This window comes from Mycteria americana, chromosome 24, assembly GCF_035582795.1.
Source record: "Mycteria americana isolate JAX WOST 10 ecotype Jacksonville Zoo and Gardens chromosome 24, USCA_MyAme_1.0, whole genome shotgun sequence".
In the NCBI taxonomy this organism is placed as follows: Eukaryota; Metazoa; Chordata; class Aves; order Ciconiiformes; family Ciconiidae; genus Mycteria; species Mycteria americana.
The window spans coordinates 4508930-4521884 of record NC_134388.1 but is presented as its reverse complement, the minus strand read 5'-3'; the positions used below and the strand labels follow the sequence as shown (position 1 = coordinate 4521884).

Below are 12955 nucleotides of genomic sequence, written 5' to 3'. Positions count from 1 at the left end.
GGGGACAAGGGCCGGAGGGGGGACAAGGGCTGGAGCCAAGGGACCAGGGCTGGGGGGGCCAGGCAGGGCAGGGAGAGGGTTGTGGGGCAGAGCTGGAGGGGGAGCACAGGGGACAGCAGGGACACTGCGGGGTCTAAGGCTGGGGAGGGGGGGGAAGACACTGAGGGGTCCGGTGCTGCCGGAGGGGAGGTCACCGGGGGGGTCCGGGGCTGTGGATGCGGGAGGAAGGGCTGGGACCTGCGGCCCGGGGGATGCAGCGGGATGGGGATGGACCGGGATGGGGATGGACCGGGATGGGGGTGCAGCGGGATGGGGGATGCTCCGGGATGGGGATGGACCGCGACGGGGGATGTTCCGGGATGGGGATGCTCCGGGACGGGGATGCTCCGGGACGGGGGTGCAGCGGGATGGGGGATGCTCCGGGACGGGGATGCCCCGGCGCGCCGCCGCCCGCCCCCGGGGCCGGTACCGGCGCGTCCCGCCCCGGCCCCGACTCACTCCAAGGTCAGCGAGGGGATCTTCAGCCTGTCCCGCCGCGACTTCATGCCGCCGCCGCCGCCGCCCCGCTCCGCTCCCCGCTCCCGGCTCCCCGCGCCGCCGCCGCACCGGCTGCCCCCGCGCTGGGCGGCTCCCGCGGGCGGGCGGGCGGCAGCGGCGGCCCCGCCGGGGCTCCCTGCTCGGCCCGCCGGGCCCGGGCCCGCCCCTGCGGCACGGCTCGGCACGGCACGGCACGGCACGGCAGCCACCGGGCCCTCGGCAGCCCCGACCCTGCCCGGCCCGGTCCAGCGGCAGCCCCGATCGGGATGTGCCGGGATGAGACAGCGCAGCCCCAGCACAGCTCCAGTACAGGCCCAGTATAGCCCCAGTGCATCCCTAACACAGCCCCAGCACCCCTCCGGTGCCCCCCAGCACAGCCCCAGCACACAGCCCTGTGACCCCCTGACAGCCCCAGCCCAGCGCCAAGGCCCCCCCGCATTACCTCCGCAACACCCCAAAACACCCCGCAACAGCCCCGGTACGCTCCACCACACCCCCCCACACGACCCCAGCGCAGCTTCGCAACAGCCTGCTACCACACCCAGTACATCCCAGTACACCCCAATACCACCTAGAACACCCCAGAACACCCCCATACACCCTCATACCCCTGCAGCAGAGCACAGCATACCCCAGTATATCCCAGTACACCCCAATACCACCTAGAACACCCCAGAACACCCCCATATACCCTAATAACCCTGCAGCAGATCACAGCACACCCCAGTACATCCCAGTACACCCCAATACCACTTAGAACACCCCAGAACACCCCCATATACCCTCATACACCTGCGGCAGAGCACAGCACACCCCAGTATATCCCAGTACACCCCAATACCACTTAGAACACCCCAGAACACCCCCATATACCCTCATACCCCTGCGGCAGAGCACAGCACACCCCAGTACATCCCAGTACACCCCAATACCACCTAGAACACCCCAGAACACCCCCATATACCCTAATACCCCTGCAGCAGAGCACAGCACGCCCCAGTACATCCCAGTACACCCCAATACCACCTAGAACACCCCAGAACACCCCCATATACCCTAATACCCCTGCAGCAGAGCACAGCACGCCCCAGTACATCCCAGTACACCCCAATACCACCTAGAACACCCCAGAACACCCCCATATACCCTAATACCCCTGCAGCAGAGCACAGCACGCCCCAGTACATCCCAGCACACCCCAGCACACACACATCAGGTCCCTCCAGTACTGGAGAACACGGCGATGCCATCCCGGATTTGGGCAAGACAAGCCCCGGTGCCGTCCGCCCCCCGTCCCTGCTGTCCCCCACGGTGCCGGTGCCGCGTCCCCAAGCGTGTCCCTCCCGGTGACACCCTGTCCCGCGCCCCAGGTGGCCCAGCTTGGGGGACTTACGCTCTTCCTCGGCGCGGCAGGCTCAGCTCCTTCTGCAACGAGAAAAGCGATAAGCAGGGTCAGAGGCGTCGGGGGGGCGTCGGGGGGTGCCCAGGCGTCGGGGGGTGCCCACGCGTGGGACCCCCACCTCCCACCAGCCGCAGCCACGCACCCAGCAGCATCCTCGCTGCCTGCAGCCGGCCCCCGCCACCAGGCTGTCACCACAGGATCGGTCCCCACTCACTGTGCCCGGGGTGCCACTGCTCTGCCCCGCCGGGTGAGGGTGACAAATCGCCCACCCGGGGTCAGCACAAGGGGACATCTCCTTCCAAGGTCCCCAGGGCTGGTGGCCCTGTGGCCCGGGAGCGAGGACACGAGGGTGGCGGAGCAGGAGCAGCACCCAGCCGCCCGGCTGGAGCGTGGCCCTGGGGTGGTGGCTGTGCCCTGTCCCCCACCCTGTCCCCCCGACCCCGGGTGTGGGGAGCAGCCGGCAGCTCCCGCGCTGTTTATTTTTCCAGCCGCTGGGAATATTCCTTGCGAGGGCTGTTTGCTCGCAGGTGCTGCAACAGGGCAAAGGGCAGCTGCGCGGGCAGGAACCCTGCCCCACGCCATCCTCCCGCTGCGGCGGGCACCAGCCGGCTCCGGCACAGACCCGGTGCCCACCCGTGTGCCACCAGGCACGCCGCAGAGAGCGGCGCAGATCCCACCAGCGCGCTGCGGGGGGCACGGCGTGAACGGGCCGGTGCGTGCCCTGGCACGCCGCGGGGTGCTGGCACAAGGGGTGGGTGCGCGTGCTGGCTAATGCCCCATCGTGGCCCTGATCCTGCACCCGCCGCCGGTGCCCGTCGGCCCCGTACCCCTAAGCGGCTTAGACACATTCCCCACGCGGGCAGGGAGCTCCTCGTGGGCAGGGGTTGCTGCCACCCACGTGGGGGCACGCAGCAGCACCCATGCACCCCACACCCCCCCGGGGTGCCTACACCCCATTCCGCTGCCCACGCCACGCGGCCCCTGCGGAAATCCCTGGATTGGGGCGCGCTGCAACGCAGTGATGCAGCAGCATCGCCATGGCAACGGGTGACATCATGCCTGGGCGCACAGGGACTCGGCAGCCCCGGGGCCCGCGGGCGTGCGTCTGCCCCGGGGCGGCGTGGGTGCTGGGAGCGGGTGTGGGTGCAGGGGGCGGGTGCCCAGGGTGGGTGTGGGTGTCCCAGTGCACCCAGCATCACTGGGTGACCCCCAGGCCCGGGCTGGGGAAGGGGGTGCAGGGTCCCTGCGTGGAGCAGGAGCCCCCCAGCACCCTCACCCAGCCCTGCCGTCGCCCAGCCTGGGTGCCCACCCACACCCAGGGCTGTGCCGCTGGCCACCAGCCCCCGCGCAGAGGAAGAGGCAGAGAAGGGTCACGCCGAGGGTCTCACTGCTCAGCCACGGGCAGATGGGACAGTGGGACAGAGGACAGACACCCCTGTCCCCCACGCTCACCCCCACCCCACGGCGCAGCCTCCCCACCCATCTATGGGTGCAAGGGCGCAGAGCGGTCGTGTGGCACCCAACAACACCCGTCGCTGCTGGGGGCTCTCCGGCCACGCTGCATCCCCGGGGACAGCCAGAGCATCCCCCGAGGGCCCTGGGGACTCACTTGGGGCAGCGCCACAGGGCCAGCACCCACAGGATGCCCGATGCACCCATCCAGCACGGTGCACCTCCCATCGGCAGGGCCTGGTGGGAGCCAGGATTAACCATCAGCCGATCCCTGCGGGGACGGCATCGGGGACGGCATCACTGCTCAGCGCTTTGGGATTAGCTCCCTGGTGGGAGCCCCTTCCCACCCCTCCTGCCACGGGGATGCGGGCACGAAGCCACGGCCCCGTGGGTCTGCTGTCCCCAGGGATTGCTGGGAGCGACACCCGTGGCCAAGAACCCCAAACCCCGCGGCTGTGGCTCCGACCGGCCGCGTCGGTGGGGAGGCAGCTCCCACGCAGGGCTCTTTCCCGGGCTGAGCGTGCGGCGGAGCGCAGCTGCCCCGCGGAGCTGCCAGCTCGGATGAAGGCAGCGCCGTGCCATCCTCCAACTGCCCAGACAGCTCGGGCCAGGCCCCCCGGTTACTGCGGCTCCGTTCTGCCGATGGGGACGGAGGCGTGAGGTCACCTGGAAAATCGGGCTCAGCGCTCAGCTCTACGAGCCGGGGCGGTCGTGGTCGTCACCCCTCCGAGCACGGCAGTGGGTGCCGGGGTCCCTGAGGGGAGCGGGTATGGGATGGACAGGGAGGATGGGTGCCCCTCGGCCCACCGGGAGCAGGGACACGGGGCGATGGAGGGGGTGGCTGCTCGGAGGGGCAAATCGGTGCTGGCACAGCGGTTCGGCACAGACCGGCATCTGCGCTGGGCTGGAGGGACCGCGGCGCTCCCGTGGGAGCCCCCAGCCCCTGCCCCGCTCCCGGCGCTGGGTGCCTGGCTCCTGTCCCACCCGTCACATGCGCAGCCCCCACCTCACACGCACACACAGCACCCAGAGAGCCCAACTCCCACTAACAGCACCCACCTCTCGCATGCAGCACCCACCTCTTGCACACACAGCACCCAGAGAGCCCAACTCCCACTAACAGCACCCACCTCTTGCACACAACGCACCCAGAGCGCCCAACTCCTACACGCAGCACCCACTTCTTGCACACGCGCGCACACGCGGAGCACCCAGTTCTCACCCACAGCACCCACCTCTTGCACACGCAGCACCCATCTCGCACGCACCCAGAACGCCCACCTCGCATGCAGCGCACCCACCTCTCACCCAGAGCACCCACTCCTTGCAGACCCGCACCCAGAGCACCCACCTCACCCCAGGCTCACCGGGGCTGGCGCTCCCCCCGGCTCCCTCCCGCCCCCGCCCCGCCGTGCCCCGGACCGCGGCCGGTGCCTGGCTCCCGGTGCCCGGTGCTCACCTGGAGGCCCCGCCGCCGCAGGATGCTGGGCTCGTCCATCCCGCCGCGCCCGCCGCCGCCTCCCGCTGCGCCCGCTCCGCCCGGTGCGCCCGGTCCGCCCCGCCGCCGCCGCCCGGTGCGCCCGGGGCGCCGCCCAGCGGCCCCGCCGCGTCACCGGACGCGCATCAGCACCGAGCCCGCGGCTGGCACGGCACGGCACGGCACGGCACGGCACGGCACGGCACGGCACGGCATAGCGGGGCATGGGGCTGGCACGGCACGGCACAGTCCGGGGCTGGTACAGCCCGGCATGGCGGGGGCTGGCACGGCACGGCACGGCACGGCACAGAGCTGGCACGGCACGGGATGGCACGGGGCTGGCACGGCACGGCACGGCACAGCATGGGGCTGGCACAGGCTGCCTGGCTCGGTACAGCCCAGCATGGCAGGGTCTGGCACGGCATGGCACGGCACAGCACAGAGCTGGCACGGCACAGCATGGCACGGCACGGCATAGTGTGGCATGGGGCTGGCATGGCACGGCACAGTCCGGGGCTGGCACAGGCTGCCTGGCTCGGTACAGCCCGGCATGGCAGGAACTGGCACGGCATGGCACGGCACAGCATGGCACGGCACGGCATAGTGTGGCATGGGGCTGGCATGGCACGGCACAGTCCAGGGCTGGCACAGGCTGCCTGGCTCGGTACAGCCCGGCATGGCAGCGTCTGGCATGGCACAGCACGGCACAGAGCTGGCACAGTCTGCTTAGCTCAGTACAGCCCAGCATAGCAGGGTTTGGCATGGCATGGCACGGCACGGCACGGCACAGAGCTGACACGGCACGGCACGGAGTGGCATGGCACAGCACAGGGATGGCACAGTCTGCCTGGCTCAGTACAGCCCGGCATGGCAGGGTCTGGCACGGCATGGCACAGCACGGCACAGAGCTGGCACAGCACGGCATGGTGCGGCACGGGGCTGGCACAGCACTGGCACGGCACGGCGTGGGGCCGGCATGGCATGGCACAGGGCTGGCATGGCACGGCACAGTCCAGGGCTGGCACAGTCTGCCTGGCTCGGTACAGCCTGGCATGGCAGGGTCTGGCACGGCACGGCACGGCACAGGGCTGGAACAGCACGGCAGAGGATGGCCCAACACAGGATGGCCCGGGGCTGGCACGGCACAGCACAGCACCGCACAGCACCGCACAGCGTGGGGCTGGCACAGTCTGCCTGGCTCGGTACAGCCCAGCATGGCACGGCCTGGGGCTGGCACAGCCGGGCACAGGGTGGGAACAGCCCCCCTGGCTCGCTGTGGTCCGGCCCAGCTCTGTCCCGTGGCTGGCACGGCACAGCACGGTCCATATGGCCCGGCGCAGCCCAGCACTGCCCAGCACGGCATGGCACAGCCCAGTCTGGCACGGCACGGCCTGGTGTGGCATGGTACCGCATGGCTTGGCCTGGTTTAGCGTGGCATGGCACAGCCCGGCCAGGTACAGCACGGTCCTGCTGTATGTTGTAGCATGGCAAAGCCCGGCACGGCTCAGTTTGGCACGGCATGGCACAGTACGGTGTGTACCCCCCGCTGGGAGGGAAGGAGGGGGCGCGCAGCGAGGCGGGAGGGCAGGAGGTGCCGGGGACCCTCTGTGCCCTCACCCCGGCCATGCCCATGGCAGCGGGACAGAGGGGTCCCGGCAGCGCCGTCCCGGCGCAGGGACGCTCCCGCCACGACCGCCCTCCGGCCCCGAGCAAAAGCCACACAAGGGGACGCTTTCTGCAGGAACAAGGGGACTCTGTGCGCGGCCCTCGGTGCCACCCGGCTCCGCCGTCCCGGGGTCACCCATCCTGTCACGCGGCTGCCGGTGTCCCATTGACACCGCGCTCTCCTGCCTCACTGGGGTTTTGTTCCCCGCTGCGGGGGACAAGTCGTGCCGGGGATGGGCACAGGTTTCGGCGAGAGCCGCGTGCACGCACGCACGCTGCCAAAAACCTGAACAACCCCCGGTCTTGGAGCAGCCGCTCGAAATTCACCCGGTTACGAGCAGAGGATCAAAAACATGCCGTGAAGTTTGCAAAAAAAAAAAAAAAAACCAAAAAAAAAAAAGCCAAAAACCCCAAAAACCACAAGACGTCTCTTTTGCTTACCTTGCACTTCTCGCCAGGCCGGGGCACGCGATGCGGCCGGGGCACACGGTACGACCGGGGCAGGGCTGGGCTGTGTCCCGGCAGGCGCGCTGGCAGAAAAGGGGAATATTTTGCTTGCTTTCTCTTTTGCTTTCAGTAAAGGTGAGGCGTGCGATCACACCTCGCCGCCTGCCCTGCCCGGGAGCAGCTGCCCTTTGGCAAGCTTTTAGCAGAAGAGGAAATGCCGGGTGCGGAGAGCTGCGCCGAGCGCCGGGGCTGCCGCCGAGCCGGAGGGCGGCACTCGCCGGGTGCTGGGGGACGGGGCGGCCGTGAAGGGCAGCGGAGCCCCGGATCCGGCGTGGGACGTCCCGTGTGGCTGATGCTGGGGTGGCTGCTGGCGGCGCTGGCGCGGGGCGGTAAGTGCTCCTGCGGCGCCGGGAGATGAGAGATAACTTCAGAAGACTTTCAATGAATGATTTGGGGGTGATAAGGCCCAGGGAGCTGTCGCTGCGATGGAGACGCTCACCCGAAACCACAGGGACAAAGCAAAGCCGCCGGTGAATCCCCGCTGGCGGCGGGCAGGAGCCGGGGTGAGCGGCACCGACCAGCACCGCGTCCCCGGGGAGGGGGGAAATGGTGTTTTTTGGGTGAGAATCACCAGCGCGGCTGCTCCGATCCCCTGGGCCAGCAACTCGGTGATGGGGCAACGGCTACGCCGCTGCTCCATCCCGGCCTCGCCCTCTCCCGCAGGCACCGCCGCAGCCCCCGGCTTCTCCTGCTGGAAGCGATGCGGCTCCCGCTGGTTCCTCTGCTCCTGGCCACCCCACGGCCCTGCCGGCAACACCTCCTACCTCCTGACGCTCTGGTGAGTCGGGCGCCGCGTCCTGGGGAGCCCGCGGGATGTGTCCTGAGCGGGACACGTGGGGACACGCGCCCTCCGCGACCCAAGCCCACCCGGAGGGTGAGCGCTGCCGCAGCCGGATCCGACCTTGCGCCCGTTCCCCCCCTGCCAGCTACAAGATGCCCAGGCTGTGCCGGCGGTTCGAGGCAGGCACGAGGACGACGTACACCCTGAAGCATCACCACGTTTACGTCCTCACCAACGCCACGGCCTGGGTGGAGGCGCGTTGGGGGGACCACGTCCACAGGACCCCCAACCTCACGCTGTACCTCAACGAAGCCGGTAAGCACCCGCGGGGCCGGGCCGGGTGCCAGCGCTGGCGCCGATAACCGCGAGACCACCTCATCTTTACAGTCAAGCCGGATCCGCCCCCCGCCGGGATGCCCTTCACCAAAACCGGTGGCCGGCTGCGGCTGCAGGTGCCACGGCTGCCGTGCCACCGCAGGGGCCAGCCGCCGCAGTGGGAGACTCGCTTCCGGAGGATGGGTGACGGCGTCTGGACGCAGGTAAAAACACCATTTGCCGGAGCCGGCGGTGACCGACGGGACGGCCAGAAGTGTTGTGGCAGCCCAGGCAGCCTGGGGAGCGCGGGGGCTCGGTGACGCCGCTGTCCCCCCCCCCCCAAACCCATCCACGTCCCATCTGTTTCACGGCGTTATCAGCTCTGCCCCGTCCTCCCAGCCACGGGATCCCGCTGCCGCCTGTAACGGGATCAGGCCGTGATTCGCGGGGATTACGCAGGCAAAACCGCAGATTAGACCGGTGATGGCAACGGATGAAATCCGGCTGCTCGTCCCCCACAGCCGGGGACCCCCCCCACCTTCGACTGCTGCCAGGAGGGTCCCAGGGCCGAAGCCGTGGTACCCCGGCCAAGGGGACCCTCCTGGCCACCACGTGCCCTGCACCCCCTTTGGCTCTCCCAGGCCCTGGGATGTTTGGGGGGGGGGGGACAGGGCAGCATCTGCTTTCATGTCCCAGTAACATACTGGTTTTACTGGGCGGGTGCCTCCGTCCCCGGTTCTCTCCGCAGGTGACGTGCGAGACAGTGACGGATGAGGAGGACTCAGGTCGGTTTAGCCCGCAGGGATGCGGGGCACGAGCATCTCCCGGGGATGCTCCCAGGTCCTGACAGGGGGGCTCTGCCCCGCGCTCTCCCCCGGCCCCCCAGCACCCTGCGATGGCCAAAAGCTGGGGAAAAGGGGGGGGTCACCCCCCACCTGACCCTGTCGCCCCGCTCTAGTGACCTGCGCCCTGGGGGGGGACGGCGCCTTCGAGGTCCAGCTCCGGCACAAGCCCCCCCACTGGAGCAGCTACTGGAGCGACTGGAGCAGCTCCGTCTTCGTTCCCGCGGGTGAGGAAGAAGAGAGGAAGCGGGTGGGACCCCAACACCTCCCGAAAATGCCGATAGCCCGGCCGGGCTCGTTCCTCTTGCAGAAATCCTGGCGAGCCCGGCGCTGAGCTACCAGCTGGGAAAACTGGGGAGAGATGGGCAGCGGGTGCTGAGGCTGGGCTGGCAGGTACGGCAGCGTCCCCCGGGGACCCTCCTGGGTGTCCCCCCCCCCCATTTCATCCTCCGAGCCACCCCCTCTCCCTCCCCCAGCGAGCCTCCGAGGAGCAGGGGAACGTCACCTACGTGCTGCGCGCCCGCATGCCGGCGTGCCGCTGCGGCGAGCCGGCCGAGGAGGACGGCGTGGTGCTGGGGAGGGAGGTGACGGAGCACAACCTCACCCTCTCCGCGGCCGAGTACGAAATCCTGCTGACGGCAGCCAACGCCGCCGGGACGGGGCCAGCGCGGCAGCTCCGTGTGCCGGCAGAGCGGCGTGCAGGTACGTGCCCTGCGGGAGAACCGAGCGTCCCGGCAGCCTCGAGGGAGTTATTTTCCCAGCCCATCCCTCGCGCCTCCTGTTTCATCCCAGATCTCAGCTTCAAGGACATCAGCGTGGCCGGTGGCACCGTGACGGTACGGTGGGAAGCACCGAGCCCTGGCTTTGCCTACTGCTTCGAGCAGCAGCCGCCGAAACGAAGCGTTTGCAGCCAACGGGATTTCCCTGCCAAGAGCATCCACGTGCAGAGAGGCAAGGGAGCGCCCCGAGCCCCCCGCCCGTCCCCCCCCCCCGCCTGGGGCCAGATCCTGGCGGGGGTTTAACCGGCATCCCTGGTTCCTGCCCCAGGAGCACTGGAAACACCGGCATGTTACCGCTTTGCCGTGCACGGCTGGGCCCCGGCACGGGGCTGGTCCACCTTCGCCCTGCAGCACCACTATGCCGGCAACGGTACGTACGGCAACACGGAGCATCCGTGCCCAGTTTAACTGCAAAAAAGGGGGGGGTTCCTAAAACGCTCCCCCGTTTTTTGTGCAACCCCCCCGCCATCCCGCGCAGCCTCGCTGGCCGTGCCCATCCACATCAACGCCAGCGCCGGGAACGCCGCCGTTGTCCTCCACTGGAGCCCATCCCCTCGTGCCGCCTGTCCCGGGGCACTGGCCAAGTACCTCGTCTGCCACGCGGCCGAGGGGGACAACGTGACCTGTGAGTGGGACCCCCCCCGTCCCCGTGGGGCGGGAGGAAGGCGCTGCCCGCAACCCGCAGGCGGCTGCCGGACTACCGCCTCCTCGTTATCGTTTGCCCAGACGGCGAAGCGGACGCCGCGGCGTCGCGCTACACCCTCCAAAACCTACGGCCCGGCACGGCGTACAGGGTGGGCGTTTGGGAGGCGACGGCGGAGAGCGGGGGGACCTGCAGCGCTTGGCGGCACTTCCAGACCAAGGCGCTGGGTAACGGCTCGGAGACCCCGTCCCCTCCCCGGTCTCCGCGGGGTGGCTTGCCCTTGCCCTGGACCGGCTGCCGCGTCCCGCGTGGGGTGCCGGGGACAGGCGCGTGACCGCCCCGCCGCGCCCCTCCCCAGGTCCCCAGGGAACAGCCTGGAAATCCAACCTGAAGTACCTGGGCATCGCCCTCAGTCTCCCCACCGTGGCCGCCGTCTACCAGCTGAGCAAAAAGAGGTGACGGCAGCACCCTGGCCCCCGCGCCGGCCATCGCCCGCCCCCCCGCCTCCCCCGTTACCCACCCCCTCACCGACCACCTCCTCCCCAGGGCTCACCGCCTCCTCTTCCCACCCCTGCCCAAGCCCGCCGGCACCAAAGCCATCCAGTTCTCCGCCGAGGAAATGAGCCAGGTGAGACGCGAGGTGCAGGAGGGGCCGGATCCGGCACCCCCGGCAGCCGCCCACGCGCAGCCCTGGCACGGGCCGTTCCCGTCCCAAACACGTCCCACCCTCAGGGCCAGCCCTGGCCAGGCTTTGTGGAGCCCTCGGAGAGTTTCAGCCCAGCTGAGCTACTGCTACCGGAGCTGAATCCCGGCAAGGAGACGACCGATGCCGGCACGCGGCCCTGCACGCCGCAGCCCGGCCCCGCGGCCGAAGAACCGGCGGCGGCGTGCCTGCCGGGCTGCGACAAGGAGCTGCCGTTTGCCTACCGGAGGCAAGAGGTGCTGAGCCCGGCTGGATTTCCACTGCCTGGCAGCACCAGCCGCTCCGGCCATGCAGCTGGCGAGGAGGAGGAGGAGGAGGAGGAGGAGGAGGAGGAGGGAAAGCGGGGGCTGCACCAGCGGCTGGTCCCCATCGCCCTGCTCATCTCCGACAAGCCCGTCATCATCAGGGACGAGGAAGGATGGGACCCATCACCGGAGAAGTCGGTGCCGTAGTCATCACCAGGCTGGGGCAGCGGGGATGGACGGACGGACGGCAGGAGGGGGACGAGGGGGGTTCCGCGGGACGCCGAGCACCCGCCCCGCGGGCTCGCGGTCGCACCAGCGCTTTCAGGGAGTTTTCTGGTTTCCAGGGCGCGGAAGGTGACGCCTCCAGTGCAGCGTTGTACAGGGCCAGGATCTGGCCCCGCGCTCCCCAGCCGCAGCCTTTCACTGGCCACAAATAAGGAGGGAAGGCGGCCGCAGAAGCCGGCTGGGGCTGAGGGTATTTCCTCGGCCGGATCAGGCAGGGCTTCGTCCCGGCCGGCTGCCTCCTGCCGCAGCCAGGGCCGGCATCACCGTGGCCCCTGCGGGATGGGGACACAAACAGCCCCAGCACCAAACACCAGCTACTTCCAAAAAACCAAACCAAACCAAACCAAACCAAAAGCAAAAATTTAAAAATTGCAAAATTTAAAAATTGCAAAATTTTTTAAAATGCAAAAATAAAAATGCAAAAATAAAAAATGCAAAAATAAAAATGCAAAAATAAAAATGCAAAAATAAAAATGCAAAAATAAAAATGCAAAAATTTAAAAATTGCAAAAATCTAAACAGGCAAAAATAAAAATTTGCAAAAAATTTTGCAAAAATAAAACTTTGCGAAAAAATTTGCAAAAAATAAAGAATCGCAAAAAATAAATGCACGAAGCAGCAGGGCCGAGATGGCTTCCCTTGCCTGAGCAGGCAGATTACAGCAAGGGTGGAGGGCAATCCTCGGCGCTGGGGCTGAGCCGGGGGGGGGGCAGGCAGGGCCCCCAGCCCCCCCCTGGGGCCGCACCGCCGCCTCGGGCCTCATCTGGGGCAGAACCGGGGACGCTGCCGAAGGCGAGGAGCGGTTTATGGTTTTGTCTGCTCTGCGCGCAGGGGCCGGAGGAGTCAGCGTTCGCTTGCTGAGAGTGCAAAAAATAAAAAGGGAACAACAAAAAAAAAAAAAATGGGGTTAGTAGCACGGGGAAGTCCGGGAAAGGCAGCGCCGGCAGAGCTGCGGCGCTTCTGCCGCAGCCGCCGGCGTACGGCTCTACCCCCTCGCCGCTGCTTTTAGCCCCGGCCGTGTTTTGCGAGGGATTTCACCAAAATTACCCTCGCGGCACCGGCACGCCTGGGCGGAAGCCACGCCGCCGCCGCCCGGAGATAACGCACCGGGGAGCGTGGCCGGGGCGGCACATCACCGCGCTTCGGCACGCTTCGCCGCGCGACCTCTGCCAGCCACGGCTGGCTTGGGATTTACGGCTCTTCCCGGCGCTCCGGCGATGGGGACGGCTGCCGTGACGCCGCTCTCCTGGCTGGGGGGCCCGGCCGGCCGTGCGCGTGCAGGACCCCTCGCCGCCGGGCCCACCGCCGCCGGGCCCACCCGT

The 12955-nt window shown here is 68.4% G+C and overlaps 1 protein-coding gene across 1 annotated transcript; it reads left to right on the top strand.

Annotated features, from left to right (window-relative positions):
- Positions 1 to 6387: 6387 nt before the first annotated feature.
- Positions 6388 to 11555, top strand: IL12RB1 (interleukin 12 receptor subunit beta 1). The gene is made up of 15 exons (XM_075524060.1): positions 6388 to 6664; positions 7121 to 7370; positions 7681 to 7818; positions 7967 to 8136; positions 8209 to 8360; positions 8885 to 8921; positions 9095 to 9205; positions 9289 to 9371; positions 9455 to 9929; positions 10026 to 10127; positions 10236 to 10382; positions 10484 to 10633; positions 10759 to 10855; positions 10947 to 11028; positions 11133 to 11555. Exons 1-15 carry the CDS (start codon positions 6388 to 6390, stop codon positions 11553 to 11555), a joined length of 2694 nt encoding a protein of 897 aa, XP_075380175.1.
- The last annotated feature ends 1400 nt before the right edge of the window (positions 11556 to 12955 follow it).